At 35.9% G+C, this 20,564-nt stretch overlaps 1 protein-coding gene across 1 annotated transcript in view; it reads left to right on the plus strand.

Annotated features, from left to right (window-relative positions):
- The first annotated feature begins 297 nt into the window (after positions 1 to 297).
- ANO6 (anoctamin 6) overlaps positions 298 to 20,564 on the plus strand; it is a 330,625-nt gene continuing 310,358 nt past the window's right edge. The window contains exon 1 of the mRNA XM_074403169.1: positions 298 to 455. Within this exon, the coding sequence (XP_074259270.1) occupies positions 440 to 455 (16 nt within the window). The 5' untranslated portion in view covers positions 298 to 439. The remainder of the gene's footprint in view (positions 456 to 20,564) is intronic.

Raw genomic sequence — 20,564 nt, forward strand, 5'->3', positions numbered from 1 at the left:
CTAATCTACATTCCCATCAGCAGTGGAAAAGCATTGCTATTTCTCTGTAACCTCACCAGCATCTGTTGTTTCTTGACTGTTTAACAATGGCCATTCTGACTGGCAGAAACCACAGATATCAAAATACAATTGTCAGATGTGAGGGCTATCTGGCTGTGATATCTGTCACCACATTGATATACAGGGTTGATTTAGCTGGCTAGGCAGGTGTCCCCTTTCCTCCCTTAGCACTCCACGTGCATCCCTCCTGAAGCTGTGCGCTTGGTTAAACAGGATGACCACTGAAGAGGACAACCATCCCCAATAGAGGAGGACCAGTCTTCAGTCAAGAGTATACAAGTAGCTGCAGTCTCCTGCTAGAACCTCCAAACAAGCTCTCAAGGGCCGCTTGTAGGGGAACACAGGATAGTCAAGCCTCCAAGACTCCAGAGACATCCATATGAGGTGCTGCACTGGTGAGCTTTGAATTTTTATATGCTCAAAATATCCTTATTTTCATTTATGGCTGAAACCTGGTTTACAAAATATTTAACTAACCTAAGGTATTAACTATTGTCTCATATTTTCAAACAAACATTTAAACTTTTTGTTTTTCACATGTAAATATTTAATTCATCAGCAATTATGGATGGTATGATATAAATAAATTACTTCATCAAAGCATGATGACACACCCGTGCAATATCTGAAATAAAAAGACAGAGCTCAACCTGGGCAACATGGTGAAACCCTGACTCTACTAAAAATACAAAAATTACCCAGCATGGTGGCACAAGCCTGTAGTCGCAGCTACTTGGAAGGCTGAGGTGGAAGGATAGCTTAAGCCCAGAAGGCTAAGGCCGCAGTGAGCTGTGGTTGCACCACTGCACTCCAGCCTAGATGACAGAACAATACCTTTTCTCAAAAAAAAAAAAAAAAAAATCTGAGTTTATTGCTGGTCAGGCACAGTCTCTCAGAGCACAGGAGACTGTTGATCTCACATGGGGGTTTTTGCAGTATGGAGTTCAGGGATGGGCAGACTTTCCAAGGCATCTGTGGGTTGACGTAATCTATAGTAGTAGCGTGACTACTACTACAGGTAAGACAGTGGTTGGTTTGTTGGCACTTCAGGTATGTGACATTTTGGGAGTGAATCTGTCTCTGACTAGATGGCTCTCACAAGTAGGTTACTGATCCTGTTTGTTTGACTTGCAAAACAAGGGGGAGTTATTGTTCACATATTGTTCACTGAGGGGAGTTATTGTTCACATATTGAACAGGTTTCAAAGTGTTACCGTGGTTATAATACTGTCTGTCTTAGAAAACGCTTGTGGAAACTTGAATTCTCAGTTCTTTCTTTTGTTTTTCCTTCATCCAGAGCTAGAGCTATGGAAAAGATAGTCAAGGAATTTCCAGATTTTAATATGGTTATTGATTCAAGACATGGTTTGTGGAGGACTAATTTTTAGGTTGAGCATTGATCAGTGTAATTTTATTCTGTGTTTCTCTGGAATATTTTAAGTCATTTGTCAGAAAAGTGGCTGTGTCAAAGTATTGGAGACCCTGGACAACAGACATTGAACATCTGTGAGACAAATATATAAATAAATGTATTTAAGAATGGATTAGAAGATTCTCCACAACTGGGGGTGATTAAGGAGTTAATTCCCAACTGTTCCATGCATCCTTCTTAAATAGCCAGGCTGCCTTTTATTTTAGCTGAGATATAGAGTGTTTTACCCTGTCTGAAGGGTTAATTCAGTACTACATGAAGTGTTGGCCAGGAGCATTTTGTCTTCTGGTTGGCCAAAAGGAAGTGTATACATACACACACACACACACACACACACACACACACACACACCCGTAAACCCCTGCAGTTGGGTATCACACAATGATGCTTTGGTCAATGGCAGACCACATATGTGATGGTAGTTCCATAAGATTAATACCATATTTTTACTGTACCCTTTCTATGTTGGATATGTTTAGATATATAGACTCTCACCATTGTGAAATACAATGCAACTGCCTGTAGTATTCAGTACAGCAGTATGCTATACATATTTGCATCTTAGAAGCAATAGGCCCTACCATATAGCCTAGGTGTGTAGTGGACTATACCGTCTAGATTTGTGTAAGTATACTCTAAGATGTTCCCACAATGATGAAATCCCCTAATGAGGCATTTCTCAGAACAAGCCACACGTAACTGTGTATGCAAATTTTGAATTTATATTTCTTCTCATAATGTTGTATCTTTAAATCTGTTTTGCCTATTATTAATATAGATGTACCAGCTTTGTTTGTATTATTACCTTCTTTGTATATTTTTACATATTCTTAGTTTTAAATGTCCTGTGTCCTTATGTTTTAGATGTATGTTTTAGATACAGCTAGAATTTTAAAATTTACTCTGACAATGTCAGTCTTCTGATTAATGGATTATTTCACTTATATTCATGTGATTGCTTGTATTTTCAATTTATTTCTATCATTTTGTTTTGTGTTTTCTACTTACCCTTCTTTATTATGCTTTCTCTTTCCTTCTTTCTTGCCTGCTATTGAATTAATGTTTTATTTATTCTCTTTTCCTTGTCCACTAGACCAAAAGATACGTACTCTATTTCTACGCTATTAATGGTTAATCTCAACATTTTAACACTAAAGTTAATGCATATCTCCACAGTTGTTTTGAACAATTTACCTCTAAATACAATTCTACTCATGTTATCTTTCTGTAGTTTATTCCTATCTTGTTTTTGTATGCTTAATATGATTATTTAAATATACTCATCCAGCTACAAATTTCTTAACTATTTCTTCTTGCATATCATTAACTTTTTTCTATATTCATAGTCTATCCTTATGAAGTACATCTTCTTTTTCAATGAGTGGCAATTCTTACTAAAAATGCCTCCAATTTTCTGTCATTTTTGAATATGAGTGATAGTTTAGCTGTGTATATATTTTAGATTTACAGTTGTCTTCTCTAGAATTTTGGAGGTATCATTCCATTGTCTTCTGAATTATATTGCTGCTGGTGTAAAATGTGCCGTAAATCTAATTGTTATTCTTTTGTAGGTAATCTTTTCTTGGTTGCTTTTACTATCTCTGTTTCATTATGATGTATCTAGTGATTACTCTTTTTACCTTTAAAAAATCTCCCTCAGAACTTCCTCAGAACATATTATTAATATTTTCTTCAGAGCTCGAAGATTCATATACTTGAGTAATTTTGGAAAGCTATTATCTTCTTAAATATTGCTTCTCTTGCAACCATTCTCTAGTCTCTTTCTACTCAAATCCTATTAGACTAATTCTAGATCATTAGGGATATTTTGTGACTACTTCTTACAGTTTGTCCAACCCTGCAAAGATGAAGTTCTGGGAAGATGCAAATTGAGAAATTAAAACTAAACCTCAAGCTATGTATTTAACATCAGTATGTCGTATTTTGTCCTGTAATTTTGAACTTTTGTTTCATACCAGTAGGTTTTTAATTATATTTAGTTCTCCTATATTTTCAAAAATAGAAATACTTTTATTTTTCAACAGTAGCCAGATTAATATTTTTATGAAGTATAAACCTAGCCATGTAAGTCCCCTACCTAAAACCCTTCTTTGATTTTCTTTCTTTTCATTTAATTTTACTTTTAGAATCTGAAATAATTGATATGTTCTTGAAAGCCTGGAACGATATGACTCCTGGCAACCTTTCCAGTCTCATATCAATCAATTGTCCATTCATCCATTCATATCAATCAATCGTCCACTAGGTTACTGCTCTCTGTTCAGTTCCTCCAGGGTGGATGTTCCTTCCCATGTTTGAGCCTTTTTTCATATCGTTCCCTCTGGCTGAAAGCCTTGTCTCTGTCTCAGCTTTACCTGGAAAATGCTCATTTATTTCTGGTCTCAGCTTGAATGTGTCTTCCTCAGGAAGCCTTCCCTGAACTCTCTAATTTCATAACCAGCCAAAGTTAAAGCCCATGTTGTTAACTCTCAAAACACCCTGAGGATTTTCTTTTCAGTGTAAATTACTTTTTAAAAAAATTTAATGGCTCTTCTCTCTACATGAATAAGATCCATGTGAATAAGGCTGAGTTAGTCTACTGACAAAAATAACCCAATAAAAAGGAAAAGGTGATATTTCAGGAGAAAAAGATATAATTGCAGGAGCTAAGTCCAGGAGTAGGTGAGAGGATTCTTACCCACACAGCCAAGTTATTTGGCTTTATACAGGATAATGGACAATTCTTCTGTTTTAACAGGTAGAAAGGCAGAGACTACAGGTATGAGAATAGACATCAGCAGGTTAGTAGTCAGTGAGAAAATAAGAAAGTTCTTAACCAATTACTTTTCTGTTTAATGAAATAAAAACATCAACAATGGGTGAGTTGAGATAGAGGTAGTGTTATATTTGAGAAGAAAAAAAAAGTATGTTAAATTTTTTTTTTCTCCGAGAATGAAAAAGGGAACCAGTTTAGTAAAAGTTTGGAATCCTACTTCTACTTAAGATTGTCGTTGTAAGTTTAAAATGAGAGCATCCTGTATGACCGTGACTTTAATTGCACCAGGAACAAAAGCAGAGTAGGCAGAGAGATGGACTTAAGCATGATTCATGTTTTGCCAGTGAGTGTCACTAGGGGAGAGAGAGGAGAGAAGCTGAGGTTGGATGGAAGGGAGTGATTATAATGATGAACCACATGCAGTCATCTAAAAAGCAGTGAGGGAAAAGCGACCAGAAGGATTGTGGATGCCTTCAACCTGGTAGATTGAAGGATGTTAATCCAATATAGTTCTTCAAAAGAAGAGAAAAAATTTTGAAAGGGAGGTAAGAACAGTGGTTGGGAAACAACAATAAGGTGTGAAAAGGCACCTAGCCCATACGTAGGCTCAGAGAAGACTCAAGTGATGCTGTGTTCGTAGGGAAGTACTAGATTTTGGTTAGAGCAAGTAGATGAAGGAGCATTCAAAGGAAGTGTTTGAGAGTACAGGGTACTTTACTAATGACAATGAATCCCACAGAGCATACTGGAAGGATTTGGAGATCATGACAGGCAGAATTTGGGTTGGATTATTAGATATACAGTGACGGTAGAGGTCCAGGCAATGCAGGAAGACCTTATGGGCTTAGACTTACTGCAATGACTTGAATGGAGAAGTACTCCATAAAATATTCAGTAGGGGATTTCTCTACCTTTCTAGTGTGATCTCAGCCATTCTTCCCTGCAATCCTCCACCCATTCCATTTAAAACCTCCCACCTACCAGATGGCTGCCCAATATGTCCTGTAAGCCTTTGTTCAAACTGATCCTTCTGCTTTATAAGGTTTTATCCCTCCTCTCTCCTTCCTCTAATAAATTTTCCCATATTCTTACCCAGTCATGATGCATCTCTCCATATACCTCCACTAATAGAATTACTAGCATAGTCTCCCATTTACTTGCTTATTTATGTATAATTATTTCTCCCACAATAGACTGTAAGCTCCTAAACTACAAATATGGGGTGGCCTATAGTCTCCGTAGTACCTAGAACTGTACTCAAAGGTCAATAGAAATATAGCTAACTAAATTGTCTGCTTTATTTCCCCTGAGGCCTCCAGACTTCAGCACTATATCCAAGATGGTGGTAAAGATTACCCATGGAAGACCCAGATAGAGGAAGGCCTGTTGCCTTTGCCTCATTCTCCCCAATCCCAAACCAGCCCAGCCAGTGTCTTCTGGGGATAAACAGCCATAAGCTGTTTAAAGTCACTTTTTATTTCTGGACTATGGAAGTATCCATGCAAGACATGTAAATAAAATACTGCCCAAGTTGTCTGAACACTAGAAACCTAGGTTTCACATGCTCTAAAGATACAGTTATAGACTATGGAGACCAAAAGATCCTGTTCTCATAGTAATGGCTACAGTCAAGGGTACCTTAATTTCACAAAGCTATTTTGTTTACAAATACTAAATATACACACACTTTTAAAAACAAATTATTGCCGCCAGATGCCGTGGCTCACGCCTGTAATCCTAGCACTTTGGGAAGCCAAAGTGGGAGGATCACTTGTGATCAGGAGTTTCAGACCAACCTGGGCAACATAGCAAAATCTCATCTCTATAAAATTTTTAAAAATTTTAAAAAACACAAATTTTTATTTAAATAATTAAAACTATTTGAGTAAATTTTAAATTAACTACATCTGATTTTATTACAACTAGGTGATAGTTATAATTATTTTGTTATAATGAAATTTATAGTATATATGTAATTTTGAATGGATTATAAAGTAAAAATATGATGATTTTGTAATTTAGAAACTTTTTTCCTATATGAACATATTTTATTATTTTTACTTTCCTGAAAAGATTTATTTTAATATGTCCCCATTTTATTTTTAAATGTCTTTGTATTTTTATGGGATTTTTTCTGCTTTAGAGATACTTAATCATCTTATTATAAACCTTTTATGTGATTTGTATGCATAACTGCTTTTCAGAGTTGATGAGCTATTCCCACATTCTTTCGAACACACATGATAAATTTGATTTCTAAATTCCCAAATATTACAAATAATTATTTCTAAAAGAATTCTATGTGAAATTAAAATCTGTCTGTGGAAAACAGATGAATTTTAGTTCATTTAACTTCCCAATGATTGTCAATTAATTACTGTAAATCTTTACTAGAGTACTATGAAGACTCTGAGAGTAGCACTAAAAGTCAGTGTACTCACATTATTTTATGGTTCTGGGTGGAGAATTAAGTTATAGTTAAAAGAGGCATTGCTTTCAAAGTCACATACTAGGCTGCAAATGCCTAGGAGTTCAGAGTGTGGTCTCCAGTCAAGCTGCCTGGGTTTAAACCCAGCTCTACCACTTCCTCAGAAGTGTGACCTTGTGTGAGTTACTTAAGCACTCTAGGGCAGACACTATTGTTCCCTCCACAAATGGTATTCTCCACCTATTCTCCTCTGTCCTTTTCTGGTTCACAGAGCCTTCACACCCAAGAGAGGCCAAAATACCAACCATTTTCCTGTGTTCCCTTGAAGTTAGGTATTGGCCTGTGCACCAGTCCTGTCAATGAGATGTGAAGAAAGTCTGCCAGAGTTATTCTCAGACAGATTTTGCTCCCTATTAAATATAGAATAAGAGGCAATAAAACTCAGATCTTACCAGGTTTCCTGTTGTGTGAGATAAAAAATTTTCCTTGGTATTTTAGCACATTTAATTGGGTGTTAGTTGCACATAAAAATATCTTGAATAATATACTATTCAATTCAATACTGAATAGACACAAGACAGCAGACACCTTTGTTTTTTCTTTATTCCAAGAGAAAGTTTTCAACATTTTACCATTAAGTATGATAACATGTATAGGATTTTAAAGATATCCTTTATCAATAAACCCATTCCTAATTTACTTAAGGGATTTTTTATAATCATAAATGGTGGTTGAATTTTTCTACATTATTGAAATACCATATGATTTTTCTCCGTTATTTTGTTAATATGACACATTATATTAATTTGCAAAATTTATTCAATCTAAAATTCCCTGAAACCCAAATTACTTATGATGTACTTAATGTGTTATCTATTTTAGATATTGCTGGATTTGGCTTGCTATTTCATCATGTAATTTATAAGTAATTTTAATTTTACTTTTTTGTCATAGCCTTATCAGATTTTGGGTTGAAGATATGCTACCTTGCCGAAATGAGTTCATAAAAATCATAAGAGTACCCCTTTTTTTTCCAAATCTTTTGGAAGAATTTTGAAAGTATGGCAATATTTATTTGTTAAACATATTTTAGAATTTACCAGTTAATCTGTCTGAACTGCAGTGTTCTTTGTAGAAAAATTTTAAATTAAAATTTAAGAAATTAGACATATTTTAAAAAACTATAAGAATATTCAGATTCTCTATTTCTTTTTGGGTCAGCATTGAACTAAATATATTTTTTCAAGATTGTATTTATTTTACCTTATTTTTTGTATACCAGCATAAAATTACTTATACATTCTTCATAGTATTTTAAAAATATCTACATGGTTTGTAACAATGTGCTTTTTATTCTTTTTTTTTTTTTTTTTGAGACGGAGTTTCGCTCTTGTTGCCCAGGCTGGAGTGCAATGGCGCAATCTCGGCTCACCGCAACCTCCACCTCCTGGGTTCAGGCAATTCTCCTGCCTCGGCCTCCTGAGTAGCTGGGATTACAGGCACAGCTAATTTTTAGTATTTTTAGTAGAGACGGGGTTTCACCATGTTGACCAGGATGGTCTCGATCTCTTGACCTCGTGATCCACCCGCCTTGGCCTCCCAAAGTGCTGGGATTACAGGCTTGAGCCACCGCGCCCGGCCCGAGCTTTTTATTCTTAACATATTATTTATGTCTACTTTTTTATCTTTTTCTTAATCCTTTTGGTTTTTTATTTCATTTATTTTTTTCTTTATTACTATTTATATAAAATAATGAATACATAATATAATGTTATTATATATTTATTATTTCCTGCTCTGTAGTTTCTTTGGGTTTGTTTTCCTAGTCTTCTAACTTCTTGAACTAGAGATTAAGTTCATTAATTTCAGCCTTTTTTTTTTTTTTAAGTATTTGCATATGAGGCTACATATTTCCTAAGTACTACTTTTACTGCAGGTTTTTATTTGTATGATTTTCCTATTAATTAGTTGAGTAGTTTTTTAGTTTGCGGTATAATTTCTTTCTTGACCCGTGGATTATTTACAAGTGTATTTTTATTTGCTAATATTTTGGATTTTCAAGTTTTTTGTCATTTGTCTAGCTTAGTTGGATTTTGGTCAGAAAACATTCTTTAAAATTTGTTGAGACTTGCTTTATGATCCAGTAGATAGACAATCTTTGTAAACACTTTGTACATTATTGAAAATAATGTGCATCATGTTGGGTAGTGTTACATCTATTTCCATTATGTCTAGGTTGTTGACTGTATTGCTTGAATAGTCTGTATTCTTGTTTTGTTTTATGTTTGGTTTACTAACAGTTGCTGTGTGTAATTATGGCTTTGTTTTGTTTTTTCTTTCTTTTTTTTTTTTTTATTGAGACGGAGTGTCGCTCTTGTTACCCAGGCTGGAGTGCAATGGCGCGATCTCGGCTCACCGCAACCTCCGCCTCCTGGGTTCAGGCAATTCTCCTGCCTCAGCCTCCTGAGTAGCTGGGATTACAGGCACGAGCCACCATGCCCAGCTAGTTTTTTGTATTTTTAGTAGAGATGGGGTTTCACCATGTTGACCAGGATGGTCTTGATCTCTCGACCTCGTGATCCACCCGCCTCGGCCTCCCAAAGTGCTGGGATTACAGGCTTGAGCCACCGAGCCCAGCCATTGTTTTGTTTTTTCTTAACAGAACTTTGGAATATTTTAACAGTATTTACTCTACTCCCAATTTATATGCAATTATTATCATATATTTGAATTCTAGATGTACATTTAAAACTATACAAGTAATGATAAATATTATTGTTTTATGTAGTCAGTATTTATTTCTATTTATCTGAATTTTTACCATTTCTGTTGTTTTCTTTCCATCCTTAATCTCCTTCTATTTGGTATCATTTTCTTTGTTCCTGATGATTATGTTTCTGGTTTCATTCACTGGATTTGCTGGTAGTAAATTGTTCCATTTTTATTTACTTTATATTTACTCTGGGAGTATATTTTCATTGGGTAAAAAAATTCTACTTTGGCAAATTAGAAATGTCATACTATTATCTTCTGGCCTAATTGTTTCTGTTGAGAGATCAGCTCTCAGGCTATTATTTCTTTCATAGTAACGTATTTTTTCCTGTTTTTGTCTTTTTCATTGTTTTTCTTTTATTTTACTATGATGTGTAGAGATATGGATATACTTTTGTTTATCCTGAATTGAGTTATAGAAGTCCTTGAATCTATGATTTGCTGCCTTTCAGCATTAAAAAAAAAAGTTCAGTCATTCTGTCTGCAAACATTGCTTCGTCCCATTTTCTCTGTTATTTCTTTCTGGCACTCCATTTAAATTTAGATTAGACCTTTACACCTTGTATTCTATCTTTTATGGGTTATGTTTGTCTTTCTCTTTTCCCCTGTGTTCTGTTTTATCTCTCCATCTGAAGTCTGGATATTTTATTCTGAACTCTCTTCCAGTTCACTAATTTTCTCTTCATCTGTATCTAATATGCTATTTAATCTACTGACTAATTTCTTATTTTTGATTATTGTATTTTATATTATATTTTTTACTTTTAAAATTTGTATTTGGAGGGACCAAATGTGCTATAACATTTTTTATTGTTTCTAGGTTTCACCTGAAATTTCTGAATATTATTATTTTTTATTTAATTAATTTTTTTATTGTACTTTAGGTTCTGGGGTACATGTGCAGATCATGCAGAATTGTTGCATAGGTACATAAATGGCAAGGTAGTTTGCTTCCTTCATCCCCTCATCACCTATATCTGGTATTTCTTCCCTCGTTATCGCTCCCCACCTTCCCCACTCACCGCTGTCTCTGCCCTAGCCCTCCCAACTGACTGCAATGTGTGATGCTCCCCTCCCTGTGTCCACATGTTCTAATTGTTCAACACCTGCATATGAGTGATCATATGCGGTGTTTGGTTTTCTGTTCTTGTGTCAGTTTGCTGAGAATGATGGTTTCCAGATTCATCCATGTCCCTACAAAGGAATGAATTCATCACTTTTTATGGCTGCGTAGTATTCCATAGTGTATATGTGCCACATTTTGATTATCCAGTCTATCATTGATGGACATTTGGGTTGGTTCCAGCTCTTTGCTATTGTAAACAGTGCCGCAATGAACATACATGTGCATGTGTTTTTATAATAGAACAATTTATAATCCTTTGGGTATATACCCAGTAATGGGCTTGCTGGGTCAAATGGTATTTCTATTTCTAGGTCCTTGAGGAATCACCACACTATCTTCCACAATGGTTGAACTAATTTGCACTCCCACCAACAGTGTAAAAGTGTACCTATTTCTCCACATCCTCTCCAGCATTTGTTGTCTCCAGATGTTTTAATGATCACCATTCTAACTGGTGTGAGATGATATCTCAGTGTGGTTTTGATTTGCATTTCTCTAATGACCAGTGATGATGAGCATTTTTTCATGTTTGTTGGCCTCATATATATCTTCTTTTGAAAAGTGTCTGTTCATATACTTCAATCACTTTTGAATGGGTTTGTTTGTTTCTTATAAATCTATTTTAGTTCTTTGTAAATTCTGGATATTAGCCCTTTGTCAGATGGGTAGATTGCAAAAATTTTTCCCATTCTGTTGGTTGCTAGTTCACTGTAATAATTGTTTCCTTTTCTGTACAGAAGCTCTGGAGTTTAATTTTATCACTTTTGTCTGTTTTGGCTTTTGTTGCCAACACTTTTGGTATTTTAGCCATGAAGTCCTTACCTATGCCTGTGTCCTGAATGGTTTTGCCTAGGTTTTCTTCTAGGATTTTTATGGCGTTAGGTCTTATGTTTAGATCTTTAATCCATATGGAGTTAATTTGAGTGTAAGGGGTCCAGTTTCTGCTTTCTGCACATGGCTAGCCAGTTTTTCCAACACCATTTATTAAACAGGGAATCCTTTCCCCATTGCTTATTTCTCTCAGGTTTGTCAAAGATCAGATAATTGTAGATCCGTGGTGTTGCTTCTGAGGCCTCTGTTCTGTTCCATTGGTTTATGTCTCTGTTTTAGTACCAGTACCATGCTGTTTTGATTACTGTGGCCTTGTAGTATAGTTTGAAGTCAGGCAGCATGATGTCTCCAGCTTTGTTATTTTTGCTTAGGATTATTTTGGCTATGCGGGATGTCTTTTTCTTCCATATGAAGTTTGAAGTGTTTTTTTCCAGTTCTGTGAAGAAGGTCATAGGTAGCTTGACGGGGATAGCTTTGATTCTATAAATTACTTTGGGCAGTATGGCCATTTTCACAATGTTGATTCTTCCCAACCATGAGCGTGGAATGTTTTTCCATCTGTTTGTGTCCTCTCTTATTTCATTGAGCAGTGGTTTGTAATTCTCCTTAAAGAGTTCCTTTACATCCTTTGTTAGTTGTATTCCTAGGTATTTTATTCACTTTGTAGCAATTGTGAGTGGCAGTTCACTTTTGATTTTGCTCTGTGTTTGTGTGTTATTGGTGTTTAGAAATGCTAGTGATTTCTGCACATTGATTTTTGTATCCTGAGACTTTGCTGAAGTTGCTTATCAGTTTAAGGAGAAGGAGATTTTGGGCTTAGATGATGGGGTCTTCTAAATATACAGTCATGTCATCTGCAATTAGAGACAATTTGGCTTCCTCTTTTCCTAATTGAATACCCTTTATTTCTTTTTGTTGCCCGATTGCTCTGGCTAGAACTTCCAATACCATACTGAACAGGAGTGGTGTGAGAGGGCATCCTTGTCTTGTTCCAGATTTCAAAGGGAATGCTTCCAGTTTTTGCCCATTCAGTATGATATTGGCTGTGGGTTTGTCATAAATAGCTTTTATTATTTTGTGATACGTACCATCAATACCTAGTTTATTGAGGGTTTTTAGCATAAAGTGCTGTTAAATTTTGTCCAAGGCCTTCTCTGAATCTGTTGAGATAATCATGTGGTTTTTGTATTTGGTTCTGTTTATGTGATGGATTACATTTATCGACATGTGTTTGTTGAACCAGCCTGGCATCCCTGGGATGAAACCTACTTGGTCATGATGCATAAGCTTTTTGATTTGCTGTTGCATTCTGTTTGCCAGTATTTTTTTTTTAAGATTGTTTCTTCAGTGTTCATCATGGATATTGGCCTGAAGTTTTCTTTTTTAGGTGCATCTTTGCCTGGTTTTGGTATTAGGATGATGCTGGTCTCATTAAATGGGTTGGGGAGGATTCCCTCTTTTTGTATTGTTTGGAATAGTTTCAGAAGGAATGGCACCAGCTTCTCTTTCTATGTCTGGTAGAATTTGGCTGTAAACCCATCTGGACCTGGACTTTTTTTAGTTGGTAGGCTATTAATTGCTGCCTCAACTTCAGCCCATGTTGTTGGTCTATTCAGGGATTCAACTTCTTCCTGGTTTAGTCTTGGGAGAGTGCAAGTGTCCAGGAATTTATCTATTTCTTCTAGATTTACTGGTTTGTGTGCATAGAGTTGTTTGTAGTAATTTCTGATGATAGTTTGTATTTCTGTGGAATCAGTGGTGATGTCCCCTTTATCATTTTTTATTGCATCTATTTGATTCTTCTCTGTTTTCTTTTTTATTAATCTAGCTAGTGGTCTATCTATTTTGTGGATCCTTTCAAAAAACCAGCTCCTGGATTTATTGATTTTTTGAAGGGTTTTTTTGTGTCTCTATCTCCTTCAGTTCTGCTGTGATCTTAGTTTTCTTGTCTTCTGCTAGGTTTTGAGTTTTTTTCATCTTGATCCTCTAACACTTTCAATTTTGATGACAGGTGTTGAATTTAGATCTTTCCTTACTCCTTATGTGGGACACTGCTTTAAATGTGTCCCAGAGATTCTAGTATGTTGTGTCTTCATTCTCGTTGGTTTTGAAGAACATCTTTATTTCTGCCTTCATTTCATTGTTTATCAAGTCTACCTTCAGGACCCAGTTATTCATTTTCCATGAAGTTGTGTGGTTTTGATTGTGTTTCTTGGTCCTGAGTTCTAATTTTATTGCACTGTGGTCTGAGACACTGTTTGTTATGATTTCTGTTCTTTTGCATTTGCTGAGGAGTGATTTACTTCCAATTATGTGGTCAACTTTAGAGTAAATGTGATATATGCTTAGAAGAATATATATTCTGTGGATTTGGGGTTAAGAGTTCTGTAAATGTCTATTAACTTCACTTGGTCCAGATCTTCATTCAAGTCCTGGATTTCCTTCTTAATTTTCTGTCTTGTTGATCTGTCTAATATTGACCCTGGAGTGTTAAAGTCTCCCACTATTATTGTGCAGGAGTCTAAGTCTTTCTGTAGGTCGTTAAGAACTTCCTTTATGTATCTGGGTGCTCCTGTATTGGGTGCATATATGTTTAGAATAGTTAGCTCTTTTTGTTGTATTGATCCTTTGACCATTATGTAATGCTCTTCTTTGTTTCTTTTGATTTTTGTTAGTTTAAAGTCCATTTTATCAGAAACTAAGATTGTCAACCCTGCTTTTTTTTCCTCTCCATTTGCTTGGTAAATCTTCTTCCATCCCTTTATTTTGAGTCTATGTGTGTCTTTGTACATGAGATGGGTCTGCTGAATACAGCACACTAATGGTTCTTGGCTTTTTATCCAATTTGCCAGTTTGTGTCTTTTGATTTGGACATTAAGTCCATTTACATTTAATGATAATATTGTTATGTGTGAATTTGACCCTGCCATTTTATTACTGGTTGGCTGTTTTGTCCTTTGGTTGGCATAATTTCTTCATTGCATCTTTGGTCTTTACCACTTGGTTCTTTTTTGCAGTGGCTGGTACTGGTTTTTCCTTTCTGTGTTTAGTGCTTCCTTCAGGAGCTTTTGTAGGGCAGGTCTGGTAGTGACAAAATCTCTCAGCAATTGCTTGTCCATAAAGGATTCATTTATCCATCACTTATGAAGCTTAGTTTGGCTGGATATGAAATTCTGGGTTGAGAGTTCTTTTCTTTAAGGATGTTGAATATTGGCCCCCCACTGTCTTCTGGCTTGTAGGGTTTCTGCTGAGAGATCTGCTGTGAGTCTGATGGGCTTCCCTTTGTGGTGACCCAACCTTTCTCTCTGACTGCCCTTAGTATTTTTTCCTTTGTTTCAACCCTGGTGAACCTGACAGTTACGTGCTTTGGGGTTGTTCTTCTAGAGGAGTATCATTGTGGTGTTCTCTGTATTTCCTGAATTTGAATGTTGGCCTGTCTTGCTAGGTTGGGGAAGTTCTCCTGGATAATATCCTGAAGAGTGTTTTCCAGCTTTGATTCATTTTCCCCAACATCTTCCGGTACACCGATGAGGTGTAGATTAAGTCTTTTCATGTAATCCCATATTTCTTGAAGGCTTTGTTCATTTCTTTTCACTCTTTTCTTGCCTTCTTGTTTTATTTCATTGATTTGATCTTCAATCTCTGATATCCTTTCTTCTGCTTGATCTATTCAGGTATTGAAACTTGTGTGTGCTTCATGAAGTTCTTGTGCTGTGTTTTTCAGCTCCATCAAATCATTTATGTTATTCTCTAAGCTGGTTATTCTAGTTAGCATTTAGTCTAACCTTTTTTCAAGGTTTTTAGTTTCTTTGCATTGGGATAGAACATGTTCCTTTAACTCAGAGAAGTTTGTTATAACCCACATTCTGAAGCCTGCTTCTGTCAATTCATCAAATTCGTTCTCTGCCCTGTTGGGTTCCCTTGTTGGTGAGGAGTTGTGATCTCGTGGTGGGGGAGAGACGTTCTGGTTTTTGATGGTTTCATTCTTCTTGCACTGGTTTCTTCCCATCTCATTGGATTTATATAGTTTTGATTTCAGGTAGCTGCTTGGGGAGGCAGCCTTTCCTTTGTCTACCTGCAGAGGTGCTGCTGGGCTGCCACAGATTCAGTGTATCTGCTGCGTCTTTTATTTACTCAGGAAAATTAGGCTGGCTTCTGCAATGGTGGCTTCCCTTCCCCCAGCTGAGCTTGATCATTCCTGGTCACTCTCTAACTGGTGTTCTGGGTGTGTAACTCTGGAGTGAGAGTTTTTTAGCCTGCTGGGCTTTGTGCGGGCAGGGGAGGGGACCTGTCCTGCTCTATGGGCTGTTTCTCTGTGTTCAGTTCCCCTTCTTTCTGGGGTGTGGGTAGCTCCAGCCCTCCAGCTTTTTGGCTTTCTCAGCGTCAGCCAGTGCTTTGCTAGATCTGTGCTGACAGCCCCAGTGCCAGCCAAAGTTGCTGTTCTGCCCTGTTCAGGCAGCTCGCTGAGACTTTTCAGCCTGGTGAAGATCTCCTGTTCTGTGGGTTATAGAGAACTTGGGTGGAGTGCTCCATCCAAACCGAAGTCCCAGAGGGGAAGATCCCCCAGTCCTCTGGTCGGTTGCATGCACCTCCTGGATGGGGCAGTGCCCCACCTTTCCTCAACTTGCCCTATTTGGTTTGTTCAACCAGAACCACAAAATGAACCTGGTACCTCATTTGAAACTGGAGAGACCAGTCAGTTTCTGTGTCTCTCTTGCTGGGAGCTGCTTTCAGAGTTGCCTCTTATTCGGCCATCTTGGGATCTTGTCTCTTAAATATTGTTTTTTATCTCATTGCACTTGGCAAGCAAGTTATTTTAAAACAATCCTATTAATTTCATATCTGGAGTTCCTACAGTACTATTTTCATTGTTATTTCTGATGATTCTCTTTATGCAAACTAGTCTACTTATGTGTCAGGTTATCTTGGATTGCATACTACACATTGTATATAAATATTTATTTGTGAAATGAGTTGAGACCTAGGATAATGTTACTTTCTGTAGCGAGGATTTTCATTTAATTTATAGGCACTTGCAGATGCTAGCAATCCAGAATGACCTTTATTCAATTTCAATAATTGAGATTTCTAGATCCTAAATGGGAGTGCTGGATTATTTATGGTTCACCTTTCTTTTTAAAGTAAAGCCCTGTAGAGTCCCAACTCAGAGTGTTATCAGAGCACCCAGCTTCATCAAGTCCTAGAGTCTAGCCCATGTCAAACCCTCCATACTTTTTCTCATGCTTGGGTTAGAGTATGAGATTATTTCAGTGTGCATAACAAGCAAACCTAACATAGCTCAGGACTGGAATGACTGCTACATTAAGTTTCCTGAGAGTCAGGGTTCTTACAGCTTGCTATTCCTTCTCTATCACATGTCATCCAAATCCTCAAGGTCCCTGAAGTTGTTAGAGTTCCAATGTCACATCTATATTCCAGGCAGTTGGATTTGGGGGTGAATAAGAGGGTTGGAGAGAAAGCATTCCTCCTTCGTCTTAAAAAGTCTTTTTGGAGAATCTAAACAATACTTCTACTTATATTTTATTGGCCAAAATGTAGTCACATCATCATGCCTAGCTACAAGAAAAGATGATCAATGTAGTTCTTTACCTGTACGAAATATGCCCAGCCAGTATTAGTGTCTATTCACTAAGGAGGAAGGGAGAATCAATATTAGGAGTGACCATAACAGTCTATGCCTCAAAGGACTATGGATTAAGAAATAAAAAGAGTTATAGTGAATTTATTGAAAGACTAAATGAAGTTGTTGTACAAAGATTAGATTTGCTAGGTTGCCTTATCCTAATGCAACCACTAACATTAGGAGGCATTATGAGGAAAGAAATCAAAGTTTCAGAGCCTGGATTGAAGAAAAGTATATATTTGAAAAAGAAAAAAAACTAAAAACTTGTGAGCAAAAAGGATGAGTGAAGGGTAAATTTCTGGACATTTGGATACAGTTTAGAAAACTTAAAAATAAATGCCAAGCACATATTTTTCAGATGAAATATTTTTGTGCTATGCTATTAGTTGTGCAGGAAACAAAATAAGAACACCTTCAGAAGTGTGACTGTTGCTTTCATAATCGTTTCAGCACTTGTATCTACCTTTTAATTAAACACATAACAATATGTTTCTTACTCCTGAATTATTTTCTCCAGGATACATCCATAACAGCACTTTGGCTAGCTGAGGTAACGAAGAATTATGCAAAGCACCTCCAGAGGATTTTATAGTGATGTCAAAGGGTAATCCAAGATGTTTGCAATGCAGTTTAGCAAGGACATTTCCAAATAACTACTTGGTTTGGGAACCATCCATTTACTTAAAATGTTGTCCTGTAGTTCCTGTATTTGGTGAACTCTCCCCTGAGCCTCAAATTATAATACATATACTATTAATTTTCTAGTGATTCATATATCATTATAACAATACTAGATCCAGTGATCCAGTATTGATCGCTGGATCTAAATTCTAAGTGCCAAGTCATGTTTTGAAATGCAAATCTACATTGTACAATACCTCTTGACTTCTTTTTCCATCAGGGCATTCTTACCTCTAGCCTGGGCTTTAAAATATCATAGTTTAGTAATAATCGGTCTTTGATGCTAGAAGCTGAAGTTAAGAAAATGCATTTAACTTAATGACAAAAAAATTCTTGGAGAGAAAAAAATGTGCTTTTTTTCTTAGTTCATTTAAAAGCTAATGAAAGTTTAGTCTTAGGAGGGAAAAGAGAGATCAAACTTTGTTTCTCTTGCCTGCTTGCCAGATGATGCTAACAAGTCATTGTCCTTTCTCACTCAGGCATAAGTGCCTGAAAACTCATTTTTCTTCTGCTTACCATTGCCTTAACCAGTAATACTTTTCTCAGACAGCAAGATACCTGAATGTCTAAACATTTATCTATACTAATACAGGCTCATTTCATGTGAATGCCTGCCAAGCAGGAACTAGGCTGTCAGCTTCATCCCATCAAAAAGACTTTCAGTCCCAAGGACCGATGGCAGGTTCCAATTGTTAAGTCATTCTTGCTTGAACTGAATTTTAAAGTCAGGCTCCTACTATTAAAGAATGGAGCTCAAAGAGGGCATTTAGCCAGAAATGTTGCAATTCTAAATATAATACTTTTGGATATGGAGTTTTTTCTTGCTGTCATTATTTTTCAAAATGTGGATTCTGAGTAAAACTCTAGGACAGCAAATAATGTGTAAGAGCAACCGATACCGCATAATAGTTCTTGTTTTGGTACATTCACTTTGTAGTGATTTATTAAGGGAGACTGAAAAAGCCTGATTAAAATGCATAAACAGTGCTGAACAGTAAACAACCATGTCTAAGGATGAAAAAATGGGACCCACATGCTGTGCATGGAAATTGCCCTTAACAACATGGCCTATTGTTGAACAGATAGGAAGCCAAAGGTTGCTTGTAATCAAATTTGAAGTTTCCCATCACTTATAAAAGCAGCACTTCCTTGTGCAAACGTTTCAATTTGTTGTAGTTAGAAACTGCTTCCTGGCTTAATCCTTACAGAAACCAGGAGTTCTTGTGACTGTCCGGTGGATAGAAAAATTTAGACGTGGAGCCCAGTAGACTTTACAAAATGGAATCAAGTTTGTAGGTTGAAGGAGAAATAAAATCTAAAGAATTTACAAGAGCAAATTAAAGCAACAAGAGACCTCAAGATGATTATTTCTCTTGTATTTCATTTAAACGAGGAAATTTTTTAAGGGGGTGCCTGGGTGCTCAGATCTCTTCTATTTTCTCACTCAAAAATAAAGCAGATGTTAAAGTTGGGGGAAGCAAACATTAGCTTGCTACAGTCTGAACCAAGTCTGTGGAAAAATACTCAGAGAGAAAATTCAGTAATAATAACACAGCGTTTTTCCGATGGGCTGAATTACATGGATACAAATATGGAGATTATTATGTAATGATAATCTATATTTTGTTGTGAAGACTATTAATTGCTAAGTAAGGAGACAAAAAGTTAACTGCTAAACTTTTAAGCCATATTTACTCTTCCAATGTATCAACATAATAGAGTATAAAGAAAAATAAAGAAATCTGAATAATTTCTTTAAAATATTGTATTATATTCTGTAATGTCTTAATTATATGAAGGCCATTTTTTAAATGTTTTAATATTATTTTTCCAAGGAAATGTTAAGAATGAACACAAAATCATCATCTTCACAAATGATTAAAAAATGAAATTAAAAAATGATTCACAAATCTCTTATAGTTAAACATTCAGATCTTTTTGATTTCCCAATAATAATATTGTAGTCAATATCCTTAGATAAAAATCTATGTGTACATTTCTAATTATTTATCTGGTACAAATTCCCTCACAAGTAAATATCATTGAGGCATGAATATTTAACATATTTTTAAAATGGCCTTCCAGGAGTCTTGCTAATTTTTATCTTCTCAGAAGTACATGGGACTCTATCAGAACTAATATTTGATGTATCTGTACCAAATTATTAAGTAAAAATTGCATCTTTTAAAAATAATGTGCATGTTTTGACACATTTTATAATTTTAATAATGTTTATGATTCTTTTATTGTTCTTCTTTATGTATTGTCTCTTAATAACATCTCTAATCCTTTCATAGGGTAAATGGGAAAATCAAATAAGTCACATAAAATACCTAATATACTGACTAGAAAGTCTTCAGTGTTAAATAATAGTTAATGAATTTTAGTTATAATTATGGGTATTGATTTATCTCTGAATTACAGATAAAAATGTGGTCAGTAAAGAAACTCAGTTTAAATAAAGACACCATTACCAATTCTCTGAGGTTATTTTTTTTTTCCAGTCATGGATTTTTATTTTCACAAAAAGACAACAATGTCTTCCCACATACAAGTATTAAGAAAACCCAACTAATTCACCCATCTAGAAGCATCTAGAACCTGGGTTTTTTTCCACTTCTCAACGTAGTTGGGAACATGAAAACATTAATACTCACACAATTCCCAGAGATGGAATTTATCCATCAAACAGTGCAGATTACCTAAAAGTGCACTTACCTGCACAACTCGGTCTAAGAACCTTGTGAGATAAACCTCATGGCCAAGATTTCATTAATCTATTTGGTTTCATACCATGCAAACCTGAACAAGTGA

This window comes from Saimiri boliviensis, chromosome 7 (assembly GCF_048565385.1).
Source record: "Saimiri boliviensis isolate mSaiBol1 chromosome 7, mSaiBol1.pri, whole genome shotgun sequence".
NCBI classification, from domain to species: domain Eukaryota; kingdom Metazoa; phylum Chordata; class Mammalia; order Primates; family Cebidae; genus Saimiri; species Saimiri boliviensis.